The sequence below is a fragment of the Diadema antillarum genome, unplaced genomic scaffold (genome assembly GCF_040938485.1).
Source record: "Diadema antillarum isolate AM-2024a unplaced genomic scaffold, OU_Dant_1.0 seq00000187_RagTag, whole genome shotgun sequence".
In the NCBI taxonomy this organism is placed as follows: Eukaryota; Metazoa; Echinodermata; class Echinoidea; order Diadematoida; family Diadematidae; genus Diadema; species Diadema antillarum.
Genome location: NW_027271251.1, coordinates 1,446,305 through 1,464,803, shown reverse-complemented (window position 1 = coordinate 1,464,803; position 18,499 = coordinate 1,446,305). Strand labels below are relative to the sequence as shown.

The following is an 18,499-nucleotide window of genomic DNA, read 5'->3' as shown; positions in this document are numbered from 1 at the left end:
AGGGTCCCTTTATCTTGGGCATTTTCAGGTCAAAGCCAAAGCCTCCTTTGCTCTTACCACTACCTTTCGCATCGATGTCTCCTCCCCCAGACATGTCTACGTCAGGTCCACCCAAAGACAGATCAGCATCTGGTCCTTTGGCATTTATGTCTACACCTCCTTCAATGCCACCAGAGGGAAGCTTGACATCACCTTCAACATCAACATCAGGTTTTTTGATGTTTGCATCCACATCGATATCACCACTGCCATGTCCTCCTCCACCAAAGTGAGGACCTTTGAACTTTGGCATTTTGAGACCAAAGCCAATTCCTCCTTTCTTTTCCCCATCAGCTCCGATGTCAGGTCTGTTCACAGAAATATCAGCATCTCCACTTGGTAAACTGGCATCTGGGCCCCCGACTGCCAGGCCTCCACTTATGTCACCTCCAGCATGAATGCTTGGTTTTGCAGCTTTTACACCAACATCCACTTCTGGCTTGGCAACACCAATGTCAACATCACCAGCACTTCTGCCCTTAACTTTCATGTCAGCATCAACATCCATCTTTGCACCAGCACCACCATCTCCATCCCCACTTCCTCCAAAGTTAAAGTTGAACTTTGGAAACTTGAAACTGAAGCCTCCTCGCTTCTTTTTTTTCTTTGGCTTGATATCAACGTCCATCTCTCCATCAACATCAACCTCAGCAGGCCTTACATGCCCACCAACGTGAGGACCAGAAACTCCAAAACCAGCACTTGGTGCATCAACTTTTACTCCCCCTGAAGGTAAAGAGGCATCTGGTAAATCAATTTCACCTTTCAGATCTGGCCTTTTCACATCTATACCAGCATCACCCTGCACTTTTCCAGAAGGGATATCCATGTCCATTCCTCCAGCACCACCAATGCCAAATTTGGGTCCAGATATCTCAACTCCACCTCCACCTGCAGGCAAGCCTGAAACTGATGCACCTATACCTCCTGTTGCACCTACTGATGGCAAGTTTGCATTTCCAGATCCTCCAGTGGCTACTACACCTCCAATGTCTCCCCCTCTTCCAAAATCAAGGTCACCTTTAGGAGCTTTGATTCCTCCACTGATGTCAAAATCTCCAGACGGCATTTTCACACCACCTGATATGCTTCCATCAAGATCTCCTGAGGGTACATCTACTCCAGCACCCCTCCCTCCAACATCAAGGTTAGCATCACCAGCAAGTCCAATGCTGCCTTTTGGAGCATTCACATCAAGTCCAACGCCATCTCCTCCCCCAATTTTTAAGCCACCTTTCATGTCAGCTGATGGAATGTCTACATCTCCCCCCTGAACATCGGCAGATGGCAATTTGCTACTTGCATCGATACCTCCATCAATTCCTCCTGAAGGAATATCTCCTTTGACATTAATATTGCCTGCTTGTAGATGTGAATCTAGATCTCCTGAAACGTTGGGTTTGTCTGCAGAAAAAGATGGGAGCTTCACTCCAAATTTTAGCCCTCCCTTCACATCCCCACCTATGTCTGCATCTCCTTGTGCTTGTTTGACATCAACATCTCCTGAAATTTGTCCTGCTCCACCAGGAACTACAACTCCAATATCTTTAGAGCCAGCAATATTCCTATCCCCACCGACTCTGACATCAGCACTTGGAACATCAGCTTTTACACCAGTGTCAATGTCTCCTCCACCTGCGCCACCAAACTTAAACTTTGGCATAGAGAATCCAAATCTTCCTCCTTTTGGTTTCTTTGTTTTTCCCATTCCAATGGAAGCATCCGCTTCTGGTTTGCTCATGGATGCATCAATGTCAACATCTGGAGCATTTACATTAAGTCCACCAGTGGCAGCTCCTGGCATATCAATGGTTCCTGATGCACCAACATCTGGTCCTTGTAATGAATATCCTCCACTTCCTCTGGCATTTCCTCCAATACCACCAGAAAGTGCAGGCCCTCTGACTTTGACCTTCCCTGCACCCTCCTCATCAGAAGAGTCACTTGACGAAGATGAAGATGAAGATGATGATGAGTCCCCTCCAAAACCTAATCTTGCAAAAAATCCTGGCCGTTTCCTTTTGCGAGGTTTGGCTTTGCCACCCAATTCAAGTGAGACATCAGCATTTGTATCAGGTAGGGCTGCTGAAGCATTGGCATCAATGTCCCCTTCTACTTTGGCATCTCCACCTTTCTTGAAAAATCCTCGTGGCAGTGAACCTTTCTTCTTTTTTCCACCACTCAATTTTGGTGCTTTGACATCGGCATCCACAGCAGCACCGACGTTTACATTAACATCTTGTGCACCTCCCAGGTCAACTTTGGCTGATGGAGCATCTCCACTGACACCGATGCCTGCTCCAGCCGACAGGTCTGCATCAGCATCTGCTCCCCCCTGCAACAGAAAAGGTACAACACAAAAGGTACATCACATTTGAATTACAATTACATCCTGTATCCTCAGACAGACCATCAGCCCATAGAATTTTGGTACCTGATTGAAGTGGGATGTTTTCAAAATTGGGCTGTATAATAAATATCATTACATATGACCTCACAAAATCAAATTCTTGAAAAGGGATATGGAGGCTTCTGAAAAGCTGAAGATCCTGTTGAGTGTACTCACAGACATATCAACACTAAATGTAAAAATATCAGCAGGCTAAGAAGCTGATATCAGTGGAGAAACAAATTGCCCGTCCTATATTTGACATATATACTAATACATAAAAATGTTTTGATATCTCTGAACTTTGAATTTCTGATTGGCATGCACAATTTTGCACTACTTAGCTCTACAAATGTTTAAGATCAGCTGTGTAGAGAGCAGGGGAATCAACTAAATATATATCGAGATGAATCTCAAGGATTTAACAATACTCCATCAAGCCAAACTAGACTCAAATAACCAATGAATGCACCTATCTGTGAAAAACAAGATACCCTATCATGATGCCCTTTTTTCACTGGTGTAGGAGGCAGCACTGATGGTTGTGGTTTCTAGTATATCAATGAGCATATTGAAAAAAAAAGTATGCATTCATTGAACAGTACAGGGATTCTTTTTTTCTCCCACCATACTTCTAGTTTACAATAGATGAATGTGGTAAGGTTCATCATCAATACCTTACTGAAGGGGCCAAAGGACATATCTTTAGCTCTACGTGTGCATTCATTTTCCCAACACACATTTTTTCTTTGTCTGACAGAGTACTTTTCTCAGAGCAGGACCCCAGAATGAATTCAAAATATTTTATTTTGTATTGCAAATCAGTGCTGCGATTAACCCTGAACCAGTAATTCATATCTTTAATAAACAAGGTCTCGAGTAGTATATTTCTCTTCGAAAATATCCATAGTTAACAAAACTCTCAGAGGATTGTTCCCTCAAGCAAAAAGGTAACAAAATTGCAAATTATTTCCTCCCAACAAAACTTCAGTCGACTGACAAGGGAAACATGTTGGGAAAATCTTACCCCGACGGAGAGCGATGCCGATGGCAATCCAAAGCTGGCAGAAGCTGAAGGCAAAGCGCCACCAATTGACCCCTCTGCTGACATTCCGGCACCTACAGAAAAATAAATAAATAAAATAGGCAAGTTTTACTTTGTCGCATTAAATTACAGCAAAATAGATCCCTATCTTCAGCAAATCGAGTCCTGCTGGATGTAACAAGAAAATGATGAAACATTCTATGTGATGCAAAACATAAAGTATCTTTCAAACATTTGTAAGTGGAGATAAACAGTGTTACAGAACAAACAAACAAAGAAAAGTCTTCGTCCAAGTATTGTGAGAGCCGGACATGAATCTCCAGGATTGGGGACCAGCAAAACAAAACCACAAATGTGACCCTTCCTAACATAACTTCACAAGTAACTAAAACATATTTCATGCCGTCCTAGGATACATAATTATTCTTCTCTTCATCCACACGATTCTACAGCAGTATTAGTAATACAGCTGGCTCCCAGATAGGCATTTTAAAGAACATATATTAGCTGTGAGGTTTAGAAGTGCTCAGTCAAGCACTACTTTGATTTGAGGGGACAGATTAACAAAGTCAATGATTTTAAAGTGAAAACTATGACGATGTTTACAAGAATTGATATTGATTTTTGTTGTTCCTTACTGAGACTGTCAAAAAAATATATTTTAGATTGATTTTGAGACAACTTTCAGCAGTTTCTAGTGACACAGACTGTGTGTCATTTTCACTTTAGAAAAAAATCAGAACTCATATGCAGATATTTTCCTCTATAAATTCCAATCACTTTACTTTTTCATGTGTGGTCATGGCGGTGGGTAACAAACTACTAGTATTTGCAGCTTGTTGTAAATATATCATTCCATTATTCCATTCTACAAAGGTGTAGCTTTTTGCATGCAACATTCACTGTTGAATTATGATATTACAATATTCTGTAATTTAAAAGTATGATATTAGATTTGTATTTAGCCAGCTGTACCTCGCTAGAAATCCTTCACCATGATTAACCAAAACGTTAAAAAAAAATGTTCCCGGAGTTATAAAATAGCTTCATAGCTTTTACTTCTACGATATCCCTAACTTTCACAAGATTCATCCACAAAGACGGCAGTTAATAGACCACAGACAATCTGACATTCCATAGCATGGGTTGGTCTCTTGCCTCCCCAGTCTATTCCCACATAGTTTTGAAATTCTTTGTAGTAAATTTTTGCCAAAGTATTTGCATTGTAAATATGGACACAAGGTAAATATGGACACAAAATGCCCAATGCATCACTGTGGATGAAACTTGTCATGCTGACAATACTCTGGATTTGGAGCCACTATCAACCCCACCCCCTTGGTGTAATGGGAGCTGACCTCATCAGGAAAGAGTCAAAAAACCCATCTTCATTATGTATTCAATTACTATTCACTTCATCCGTTTATATATCAAAAAGTGTTGATCTAATCTGATATCCTAAGACAATATCCTAATACAAGAGAAATTATCTTTTTGTGTCTGTAAGGGCTTCTGCTCTAGAAAATATAACCTCACTCTTGATTTATTTTTCTCTGGTAAAATGATTCAGCAGGAGATTATGTCATATCAATAAGGATCTTGTATCATTCCACCTGATAGAATATGTTTTGGTGGCAAACTTCTATTTTTGTTTCAAGGAACTAGAAAAAGGGAAATCTGGTCATAATTTCATATCAATGTAACCCACTCACCATTAAAGACTACACACAGCTATCAACTGAACATTTCTTTTTAATGTCTCCGAACTTGGGAATCGTACCAGGACTGTTAATTAAATGGGTGACCTTAAAGGTCCTATCTACATCCTAGCGAAAGCTGACCTTTCATGAAATGTCCCTTATTGTCATTGTTAGTCACTGGTCAAGGGGCTAAATGTGCTCTTATGCATGCAGAAGCACTTGTGTCCATCTGTGCATCTCATGTCGATCTATGCAATTACATGAAAGCGTGCATGAAGTATGCTTCAAACCAGAACAATGAGAATGCTTTAAATAGTGCATTCTCATTCTTTAAAAATTTGTGTCCAACTTCAATAAGTGCTGGTTGTATCTAAACCTTTAAAATTAAATTGTGTGTCACCTTAAGCCTAGGGTACGGCAATGATTCATATAAAGAGTTGTGGTTTACCCAAGTATTAAATGAGTCCATGACACCACATCAAAACTCTCAGGTCACAATATACACATGGACTTTACAATCATGTCTTTGGAATAACAATCTGTGCATCTGACTTTTATATTGGTGACATGTTAGATGTTATGGGAAAGATCTCCAAATTAAATACTACATTGCGAGTGGAAAGCAAGCATTTAGCCATCGGTCTTATAGGCTGCTGGCTTATTACATTTTATATTCTCTGATAAGATGGTAACATTTTAGCACCATATATTATCTTAGACTAGCTGTGAAGAGATCTCTTGTTCACTGAAGTAGTATTCCAGAAGCAATCCTGATATTAAAAAAAAAAAGAAAACTTCACACAAAGATGCACTAGTCCAGTTTAAAAATAAGGACAAGCTAAAGGCATTAAGTGCAAGAAGATATCAAAACCTTGCTTAAATTCCTCAGTAAAGTTAAGTTCTGCAGTTTAGCACCGTTTCAGCATTTTAACAGATACAAATGTTTTCAGTTTTCAGTCGCTGCCCGGGTCACTGCCAAGGATTTCTTTATTTATCTGAGGGAGGTGTCTAGGAGGAGGAAACTACACAGAGTTGTTCCGACTAACAAAGCTTGACAAAAGAGTGCATCACACATATTTTTCATGCACTTGTGTCTGCAGCAGCCATAAATACCATTTCACTCGGCGTTGAATCATGACTAGACATATTAAAGCCACATCTCCATAGATATGTCCTACGTGATCTACAAACTGATCCACAATCTTGTCAAGTCTGCGAACAGATGATTATGCATTAAACTCGAGAACAGCGTATCAGAAAGGAAACCTTCAGGAAGAGTAACGTGTAAACATTTGGTATGTAGACTTACTTGCGTCAGTATCGAGGTCTGGCTGAACTTGCGCTGTCTCGTCAATGGCCAGAGGCGCCTTGCCTACGCCACCGGCCCCACCACCGACTCCTACCCTGGCTGCGGCTCCCGCCCCAGCTCCAACACCACCTCCAGCTCCAACACCAACTCCGCCACTTGCACTTGCTCCGGCACCTAAACAGAAGCGATATACAAGAAGAAACTTACTTGGAATGAAACGTTCCTGAAGATACACTGGGAGAGGTTGGAACATGTAAATCTAAAATCTTGATGATGCAGTCTATGGTACGTTGGGTTTTTTTTTTTTCTCTCCTTCTTCCAAAAACTAAATAAACGCGAGAAACATTTATGAAGGGGAAAAATCCTCCTGTTAGTGTTGAACTCCAGTCTGGTAACTAATTGTTAAGAATACAAGTATAAAATTACAACCTATCTTTACATTCAAGCATTTATTTTTTAAAAGGTATTTCATCTCATTCATAACAGGTATGAATACAATCAATATAAAGTTTAAACACATGTACAAAACTATTGCAGGCGTTTAGAGGTGGAGTCATGGCTTCAAAAACTTCTAAAAAAGACAAACACACGTACGACAAACACACATACATATATCATTATCCGTCTGTGGATCAAGCGAGGTATCGGTTGCGGCATCTGCTTGCCTGTAGGCGCACACATTTTACATGAATGCATTTAACAGGAAATAATGTGTATATGTCCTCGTTTGTGATGTGCTGCTGTTGCGCAGGACAACCGCTATGTGCACGACATCCCTTGTATAAAAGACGTAACTTTTGAAGGACTACAAACCATCGATGTTGTAATCACTCATGGAGTCTATCCAACTCATGATCTGATCCACTGCGGCAAGCATCGATGACGCCATTGAATCGCAGCGAGCACAAAATAAATCGATAAAAAACTGATGATAGAATAAAGCATTTAAATAAAGGGGTGACTGCGTGCGCTATCTTCAGGGCTGATATTCCTCCACGTGATATCCAGTGGTGACTCGATAATGTTCAGCGCAAAAATTCTCTTCATCTCTTTCAAAAATAAAATTCTTTCGAGCTATAAAACGTATACGACCGTCGCAAGTTTATTCGAAAGCAGATCTCGATCTCTTTATATAACGTAGGTGATATACTATAATAGTACTTGAGTGTGCCTCGACATAACTTTTATGCGACTAACATCGGTGACGGGGGTTTGGGAGTTTGCGTTTGCGTTGAGTGTTTACCTAATACTCCAAACATCGAAGGATTTATTTATTGAGCGAAGCAAAGTACTCACCAAATCGAAATAAAGAGCGACTTTGACATTTGAATACACTCAAAACTTGAATTGCTGCACATTTCCTCAGTTTTACATACACCAGTACAAGGTGAATTTGATAATTTAAATGGGAGAAGGATGTCGCACACTTCTGTTGATCATCTTCCCGCATAACTCAAATGTGAAGTTTTGTGGGGGGGGGGTTTCAAGGAAACTATTTGCACAAATTATAAACAAAAACATTGCTTGGTTTTAATGGTGTCTTAGCTCCTTTGCCTTTGAGGTATCCCGATGAATATTAATCAAGGTGCGATGAAAATTCCTTCAACAAAGCTGAGTATAACGCTGATAACATTACAGTTATCCTGACCATTGCAGGGACTCATTTAGAATTGCCGGTCATCACAACGTCTTATGCTGAACAATCGTAATTATTCAATTCAATATCTGCTCTCACTTGCATACATTATTTTGATTGGACTATATCATACATACAGTGCCGTTGTATCAAATACAGTCTGTGTGTTACGCAATATCTTCGTTGTCCCTTGACGCTAAAAATACTGCAAATAACCATACAAATGTGTTAGGATCGGTAATTCGCTTAACATGCTTGATACTGGTAGTCTCCATGTCCTATATGGTTTCACTATCGACTGTATGTCTTCCACGCAGAGACGACAGATTCGATCATTACAGCCTGTAAAAGTTGTCCTCCGGTGAAATCCCGTTCTTAAATCAAATCGCAAGGCAAAGGAATGATGAATGAATGATTTTAAAAATTATGCCTTGAAATGATAGTACATTGTAATAGGAATGAAAACACGCAATGATATCTTAACTCCTAATATTGCGGCGGTTCAGACGACCTCGCATCGTCTGGTCGATACGCATGATCTCCCGTTTTCCATAAACATTTTGCCGTATGATTCCATAAGAAGCGATTAACCAAAAAAAAAAGAATGTCGTTCTTACTTTTTTGCACCTAAACTATTCCATCCAGCATTTCATACCGTTGTTCATTCAATATTATAATACTCATCTTTACACGAAAGCTGCAGTAAAATCCCGAAGGTTGATGGGGTTAATATAATTAATATGAGTACAGAAGCCATCACTATAAAAGTATGGCCGTTCGTACAGCTGTGGCCAGTGCATGGGTCAATGTCATCATTGTCCCATGGCAACTACGCGTAAACAAGACAAAAATTATTCCCACACCATTGTGTCCCACGTCTTGCACTTGCAACTGATGAGAAAAAAAAAGGAACAAAAATAACTCATGACTACTTGTGTTACGAACAGCAGCAAGGTCTGATACTTAGTCATAACATGATACATGATCCCCGTGAATACTAGTACATGATTGTGACTAGTGTTTTTTTTTTTTTTTTTGGTTTGTGTGTGTGTGTGTGTGTGTGTGTGTGTGAGTGTGAGTGTGTGAGTGTGTGGGGGTTGCTGCTTTTTTTTTCTATAAGGAGAGACGGGTGACCCGCCCTTATTTAAAAGCGAAGTAATTTGAGCCATGACAGCTAAAACCTCCATATTGACGACTTTTTGAGAGGAAAACAATAACCAAAGCGAAAACACTTAACTTGCTATGCGCCTTGCTGCACAACAACAATCATCTATTTTTGCATTTCCCAATTATTGGCATTATAACATTAAGCGGATTAGAGAGGGGAAGAGGGCGCAATCATTATAGGGATTTCGGTTTCATTCATTGGGGGTTCTAAGTAGTAAACACTGATGAAGAATGGCATAACTTAATGCCATCTTTGTACGTCATTGCGTCATCTTGGAGCCTAGCGATTTTTTGTCCTCTTCCTTATGTAAAGTTATTTCAGAAAAAGAAAAATGTGGGCCGCACCTGTGAGAGAAAAAAGCGTTAACTCTATGAAGCGTTACTGAAATATCTCCATTAGAAAGTAGCATGTTTACTGCTCTGAATTCTTCAAGGAGAGAATATGCTATTCACGCGAACCATGATCCCCTTTTGCTCTTGAGTCTAAGGGGTCCACGCGCGGAGTTCTACGTGAACAAATGGAAGATGAAAGTACACTGAACCATGACCATTTATTAAAGCTCAACGCATAACTTGTCAATTGTCAAATGGGTGCCGCCATATTTGCACTGTATTATAATCTTATCATTACATCACGTCCACTTTAACGACAGAACATTTACATCCTTCATTTTATTTTTTGTTCTCCGCAAAACGGAATCTTCCTTATCACTCACTACGTTAACCATGCAAGGTACGCCGAGAACGTACCATTCTCAACACAAAGCGCAGTGTACAAAATGAGATGGTGGGGTAATACTGTTTATTGTAAGCGAGCCTCACACAAGAGATGGGATTTAAATCTCGGTGAGCGCTTTGTGGCATCAACCCAATATGCACTGCCTTTGTCCTCGCGTTCGCTCGCCTCGGCCTCGCGTAATATGCTCTGAACAAGAAGTACGTTGTGAAGCCAGGGGTCTGCCAGTGGCAGTGCTGTAAATAACCGATGACGAGTAAAGAAAAAGAGCTTCGAAGTAAGTTATAGAGCTGCACTTTAAACTCCGTTCTGCATGCCCGGAGCTAACTAGACTACGGAAATAATATGTGAACGGTTTTACAACTTGCCTTTGCACGAAGATGCGGTACTAATGTTTATCTCCGTTTGAATCCGCTAAGACCGACACCTTCGAACACCAACTGAGCTGTTGGCTCGCGTAACTCCAATCCACGGAAAACAAAACAACAAAAGCAACCCGCGTCTTCCGGAGTCCGAGAGATCCGCAAGAGCTCATATCATGGGAACGAACTTGAACACGATCATGCACGCACCCTGTCGTCCGTCCTTAACTTTGTCACTGCTGAGCCTTATTGCTCGGAACCACCTTGAAAGTCGCAGGTCTGCGCGAAATGTGCAAAAAGTTCGTAGCGGCTCAGACGGTAGCGACAGCTTCCACGCCCGTCAGACGCAGTGGTGGCGGTCCACTTCTGCACGCAAGGGCGTTTTCATCGTGTTTAGCAGAACTCGCCTTGCACACAATCCCTCTCCGTTGGCTACTGCGCATGATAATAAAAGAGCTTTTACCACAAAAGAGTTGCTCTGAAGCTGGTGTTTAGTCAAGCGCGATTCTCACCCCCTTTCTTCCAAATCGCACTACATGCCTTGCATACCAGGGTCTGTGGATATGAATGGCCTCCTCGGCTAATCCACAAAGTTTGTTCCCGACTTTATGCGCATCCTATGGCCATAGTGCTAGTACAGACAGAGTGTATCGTCCTTTTATTTATGGTAGGCTAAGGCCTTCACAGGTTTTTCAGCAATACCATTCCAGGCACAAACACGAGAGAGGACGATTTGCTTGGTAAAGCACAGAGAAAGGGGAAGGAGAAAGGGATGAGAGGAAAGGGAGAAACTTCTTATCGCACTTCTCAAGTAGATATGCTATCTGTGAAACGAATCCAATTATTGGTAGAATTTTTGACAGCTCACTTTGTCCTACTCAATACTAGATGATTGATTTAGCCGTGCATAACATCGACAAGAAAATCTGGTGTCAGCGAACTAAGTAAGGCGGAATTGACAAGGCACACACGGAGCTCGTCGTGAATAATCGGCTACTATACGTGTTATACTTGTACATCTCTCTGCCTTGCGGTCTCGTGTAGTAAAGCATTTTGCATGACTGTGGTTACCATGGTATTCAACACATGTCATACCCTATGCCAGGAAATGTCTTGTTTAACTTGTATGGGTACGTAACACCTCTTTACACACATACACACATACACACATACACACACAGGAATAATATCGGACTTGAACTCCTCTGCTTTCTCATCATCTATAGATCTACACCCGAGCAAACATTCTCCTCTAAAAAAAAATAAATGAATAAATAAGAAATACAGTCTATGTCTTGCTATGATTGACTACAGAACCAAACGGAAGCATCGCGTACATTGTAATAATTGAACAACCAAAGTCTTCATAGAGATATGAAATTTTGCGCTGTTTGTGTGTGTGTATGTGTGTTTTGTTTCTGAGTGTGCGTGTGCTGTTCGTGTGTGAGTATAGGGCCTATGTGTCCAATTTTCCAAATCATACCAACTCGAGTGGTTGCACTTCGCTGAATTTTGACTTGTTCGATATCAGACTGATATGTCTCCCGAAATAGTGCGAAATTTAAGTTTGTGCCCGTTCTCTAGATCATCTAAAAATCATCTGGCAGATAATCACCATTGACTGGGTGTATAACTTATGTGGCAGTATTCTCATCACAACTGTCGTACGAGGCAGCGTTGAGTTTCATAAAATAACACCTCCAAAATATCCATTATCCACTGCCTTTTTCACTCTATTCCGAAGATCATGATTATAAAACGTAAAAAGTTAGAAAAAACGCAAGACATAATATAAAGTCAGGAACTGGCTTATTAACTTATTTTTGTAGATAGATATTCAGAGGCTGACAAGTGGCTGTAACTACTGTGGAAGAGCAATAATGTAAAAGGACGTGACCTTGGAAAGATTCCATTGTGTTGTTCGTAACCCACATCTTTGGGGACATTTTGACACCCTGTGTTCTTAAAATGATGTTTTCTGTCGAGCCATCAAAAACATTGGAAGTGTCAAATAGCGTTAGAGATGATACAGTAAAAAAATCGTGCGTGTTTATGTTGCCAATGTGTCTCGTTGTTTGTGGAACTCTAGTCATTTTCTTAAGTTCTAACGGTTTCTTTCTCTCTACGAGCCTACGATTTTGTACAATATTGTTCACATAGAGCAAAGAGCAGTTTGTTTTTGTACGAATAACACTAACTAGTAATGTTGCGTGTTCAGTCCCTCTGAATTTGCCGTTTGGACTGAAAACTCCAAAAGTGCAAAGACGCGTTTGCTCTTCAACGTTATATATGAAATGCATTTGTCTTCTAATGAAAATGAGACTATGAAATCACTTTCGAGGGGCATTTACGTCTGTATTAAAATACCACACGTTTTCACTCTGCAGCAGAAGTAGCAGTGAATATTTAGAAGCTAACAACTCATCTCCATCCACAGGGGACACTCCGTATATAATAACCTCCCGAGAACTTGTACCCACTAAACAATGCTAAATGATATGGTGTGTCATTCTCTGCAGCTAATCAATTTCATTAACTTTGTAAGTGGTCGGTCAAGCTGCAGCGCGTGTCACAAAATTGGAAAACGGCTTTACACGACAGAAAGTGGCAATGGCAATTGTATTCTTCATTATTTTTCGTAGGCATTATGCTAAACTGCTGACCTGTCTATATACTCAGTATTCATTATGATGAAAAAAAAAGATCCATTTTGAAATTGTCGACTGCTTACATTACAAACACAAACACACATACATGTAAAAACACAAGCACACATACATGTAAACACACAAATACACAAATATACAAATATACACACACATTATATATAACTTACACAAACACAAATATACTTTACGCTTAAAAACCCTCCAGACAAGAAACGAAATAGGCGATTTATTTTCGAACGCACATACGTCATGAGCCAGTAGTGGAGTAGAGCAAGTTTTTACTCTTGCTCTCATGCATGATTTCTTCAACCTGTACCTCCTTGGACCTACTAAAGATTATCCGCCATTTTAGGTGGAAACTGAAGAAGAAACTGCAAACGTGGCGCCGACTGCTTATGTAACCGCGTGATGCTTACCGTAACAAAGTGAATGTGTTCAGTGGAGCAAGGCGCATTTACCCCACACACATCCCCTCCCCCATTTAGCATAAACTCCCACTCCCCGATTCTCTTGTCTTCTATAGTAGTAAATCACTATCCATCGCACGCTGGCGTGGGTTAGAAGAGGCACACCCGTCTTACTGCACTGACCAGTCTAGAGGAGGTGGTGACCCGTCAGCTCAGCATTGTACTTGCCGAACCTATTGACTGCCACACAGAACTAAAAAAAAAATGAGTCTGTTATTGTAGACCTTCAAGCTAACAAACACACAATGACCACGGTATTGGGTTATCGATTGCCCTTTCAAAGAATACTGTCCCTTCCACGGGCACAATGCGTCGGTACCTTTTCTAGCATTACCCGTGTACCATACTGCGGGGCTGGAAGCGTGTTATGAGACGCAAGCGACAATACTAAACTGCCTCAATCATCCATCCATTATTACATACATTCGTGCCAGGCCAGTCAATATATAGGAAGGAAGGAAAACATAAAATTCAAATTCCTGGACATATCTATATTCTAACATGGTGAAATGAGAAATTCTCCATAGATAAATTAACGCTACAAGTACAACGCTTGATGATTGCTTAACAGTAAGGGTGCAGGAGAGTCGTCATTCGCGGCACACACTCCACACACACACACACACACACACACACACACACACACACATACATACATACACACACATGCATGCACACAGTCACATACACACTCACTCAAACTCTAAAAAGAGGAATCAACTGAAACATTCAACAAGGGAATTAAAAAAGTTTCTAATAAACCCATTCATGACCATCGGCAAGCTGATGGTCCCGACGTAAAACAGCTGCTACTCCCAAAAGCGCTAGCAGATTGTTTTATCCTGTGTATGTTTAAATGGTGCATTGGATTTAGTTACCGCTCTAAAAAGCCTCTAAAAAGCCCCTCCCCCACCCACCCCCTCCCCACAACACAGACATATTTATATGAATAATGTGTTAATTCTCCGTTCATATGACGAAAACCCTTGAAACCGCATCGTGGACACGCCAGAAGAATTTCTGTTAGGCTGCGTTCACATAGAAGTATTCGGTATTCGGTATTCGGTATTCGGTACTCGCTATTCGGTATTCGGGCACCGAATACACCGCCACCCGCACCGTCAACTCACCATCCCATGCAGTGAGGATTTCTTCCTCCTACATCCCAACAAATCTTATTAACAATTTCTAAACTGCATCAGAATGTCAGTCTACATGCTTATTTTTGCTAAAGGGCAAATCCAGACCAAAAGTGTCATTATTTCATAAACGAGAGACGGTATACGCTGCAAGAAAATCGAACAAGCTCGATTCCCACTTTGCTATACTTTTCGCAGCTATTCGTACTTTCGAATAGTGCCCTCTTATGTGAACCGGTGTGAGGAAATCCTATCGTTCGATTCAAGCTATTCGCGTGCCCTCGAAAAACGAGCCCGAATACCCGAATAGTATACTTCTATGTGAACGCAGCCTTAACGTCTCCCCAGTGAAAGTCAATTCGGGGTGCCGCTTTGCGCATAGGCAGAAAAGGGTCATTTATGCTGGTTTACAAATTCATTCATGGTTATCCAAGTAAATCTTTATAAATGATGCTTGCTAGCACATCCACCTGACAGCAAAGGTGGTAATTGACAATATCAACAGAAAAAGGATGGTGGTAATTGACAATATCAACAGAAAAGGGATGGACCATTCTGGCCATCTGGTACAAGCAAGTTTATCCTTTGTTTGAACATGGCTAATGAATTCCATAAATGTTACGTCGGACAAGCAAATTGCATTTATCGCTTTTAATTCGAGTGAAGTGCCTAACAACGTGAGAAAAAAAAGGAAGGTCGTATTTTGTACACATGCGCACATGAGCTAACCCCAAGCTAGCTTATTGGCAGAGCAAAATACCATCCTACCTATGGTATTTGCTTCCATTCATAGTTTGCCATGTTATCAGGTGGTGTTAGTCCAATCAGTAAAACCCTGGGTATAAAAAAAAAAACACAGCCAAACTGGATGATTATCCTGTTTTACTACACCCACTGAAAACATCAATGGGACTGCCGAAAAGAGCAAAGTTGATTTTCCTTATCTCGCTGGTGTAATTTAGGAGACACGGCTTTAATCATGGAGAAAAAGAAACGTGTAAATACAGGCTTTGTTGGTGGACACGAGCCATAAAGCAGATAAACGTGGCACATCGTATAGTAAATGGACCCGTGTAGCTTAGGGCTCATATTTTGGGGGAAATTTGAGGGTTGAACTTGGAAGAAAATGATTGCATCTGAATTCCTACAAGTTGTCGTTCCGGTAAATGAATACATGTCATTTCACTAAGTAAATGCCGTTCTTTCATCGTTCTTTGAAGCCACGTGATTTCTTCTGACATTGACAGATTACTAAAATGATTGACAGGAAAATTGACATGACATGACGATTGTAACTCCAGCTGGGTTTCAGACCGTCATCGAATGAAATGCCCTCCCTTCTAAGAGTTCTAAATAGTTCAGATTAACAAAAAAATCCATGCCCAATAGTGAAATGAAGAACAATTTAGTCTTCATCAGCGTTACAGCAATTAAACCTACACGCGCTCTGCCACTATTATCATTACCCCTTATAGCATCGCCAGGTACCCTCGTACCGTTAACTTGTACACGCATTCAGGCAAAGAAGGGGAATCTCAAATATAGCAATTTTAAGTAGCGGACAGTTAATGAAGATTGTTGCGACCTACGACCTGATATAATTCAGGCAATGCCAATGTAGGCAACTTCCGCTCGCAAGTGGTTGAAAGTTGCCAGAACGGTAATTGTCATTGTCATAATTTGCATTTAATTTACTCTCTGAAATAGGGTCCTGAAAACAGCAGACAGTTTGATATTTATACTGTGTACATTTCGGGATTGTTTTTGTGTGTTTTTGCTTTTGTTTAGTTTTGCTTTACTTTTACTTAGATGGGGGATTTGATTTCACGAGAGCGAAAGTCTCTTTCTGTGCTGACTGGTGAAACAGTTAGGGTCTGCTGTCTTTTATGTAACTCTTCTCTACTCATCTTTCTATTGACGCTCTAACAGCCAGCCCAACCATCAACAACGAGGGCACCTCTGGGGCCTGGAAACCGGAAATAGTCAAAGCCTTCGCTGAAAGGGAAATACCCTTTCTCGCGCTACCCTGGGTATTCCCCCACTGTCTTTTACCCTCCTATTTTGGTCTTTGTTTTGATTGAGCACGTCTGATGTGGGTCAGCGGTGCGCCAATTAGATTATCTGGTCAAGATATCTGTCAAAACTACTCAGGTCTCCAACACCTCCCTGCTCAAGTATAAGGATTGGCATTTGTTCATCATGACAACAGTAAAATGTAGAAACCGCCAAAAATAAATGAGTTTCTCTCCCTGGCATCGGGTTCGTACTATCATGGACCGACCATGGTACTATGATGAGTACTGTACTTCACGACCTCTTTTCGGATCTTCACGGAAAATTGTTTCCGGTGGTTAAACAGCTTGAGCGTCATGACTCAATTGACTGCAAACAGCAAGAGTCGTGTCACTGTTTGTCACGTGACTACACATTGATAAGTTTCCTCGGCGATCAATGTCCTGACTGCTGCAGTGAAACGGTCATACCGTCGGCTCGATGAGGTTTGAACTTTCAAAGACAAGCATGTAAAGTTAGGACTGCATAATATACATGATCAAAGTTTCGACAACTTGATTTCTGGATAAAAAATAATACTGTACTTTGGTGCACTTAGAATAATCCAGCGAAGTCCATACGTCTCAGCCGATGCTGGCATTTCTTTTCGTCTAAATGCTATTTTCTGCAATTTTCCTTTCTCTTTGATGATATTACGTAAGGTTGCTAGTTGAAGCAATCCGGCCGTATCACCAAGATCAACAGTAAAACAGTGGACGAAACTCAAGCTGTTACCATCAAGACTATCATATGTAGGCCCTACATGAATCGAACATGAGCATTATACTTAAAACTTTAAAAAGTTTATAACCTTCTCTACATTTCTATCATATCTTTAAGGTAAATCTGGCTTTCTTTTGTGTGGTGTCTTTGTTCTGTGTTAAGGCAAGCCCTTTTTTACCCTTTTTACGCTTAATGTGCACTCACTGCAGGGCTAACGATTATCAGAAGAAATCAAACTACGACAAACCCATATTCAGTGCAATGGCGTGTCGTACAACCGACGCTCCTCACCCCTCCCCACCTGTAGATGGAGCGGAACGTGTTTGCACTCTTCCCCTTGCTCTGATTCTTCCACTTATGTACTCAAGGTTTGCCTGTATACCATGGCAATCAGCTCCACTGCCAGTCAGATTTCCTCTCAACAACTTCTCCTCTCCGTCTCTCTTTTCTGAGCGAAGTCGACATCCTTCATCAACCAATAGTAACCCTCGAGCAATCGTTTTTTTTTCCTCCTCATCACCCCCTTCTTTTCCTCTATTTTTCTCTCCCTCTCTCTTTTACTTTTATTTCATTTTTTTTCACAAACAAGCGATGGCTGGAATTCGGAAACCACAAAAGTAGCAAACATTGGCCGTGTGCTTCCAGTGACGCGGTCGAGCGAGGTCAAGAGCGAGTCCCGTTGCAGCCGCATGTTCTTTTTCCTGGCTGCTAGTAAATATCTCGAGACCCGTGGGCTATTCAGAACCAGAGCTTCTCATTTAAAAGAACTTTTACGTCAGGGGCGCTGACACGCCTGTACCTCTGATCGAGTTTTGCATCTGCTCCAAACATTTCGGTGGCGCAATGGAGGTGCTGGTTTCTTACTTAAAACGCACATATTTGTTTTGTGGTCATTCGAGAATTTTTTGTTGGCTCAATGGTCAGCCAAAACTTGGCATCTAACGGCCTGAAGCTCTCCCAAACCACTGACCACTAATTATTGCTACCTGCTTCTTACCCTCGTGTCATATCATAAAAAAGTATAGGAAAAAAATATACTATACTTTGCAGGAACTTAAACAATTTA

At 41.0% G+C, this 18,499-nt stretch overlaps 1 protein-coding gene across 1 annotated transcript in view; it reads right to left on the bottom strand.

The window, feature by feature from the left end:
- Positions 1 to 18,499, bottom strand: part of LOC139728607 (uncharacterized) — a 126,992-nt gene that overhangs the window by 20,936 nt on the left and 87,557 nt on the right. Inside the window, 3 exon segments of the mRNA XM_071639549.1 lie at positions 1 to 2,374; positions 3,456 to 3,547; positions 6,483 to 6,656. Of these exon segments, the coding sequence (XP_071495650.1) occupies positions 1 to 2,374; positions 3,456 to 3,547; positions 6,483 to 6,656 (2,640 nt within the window).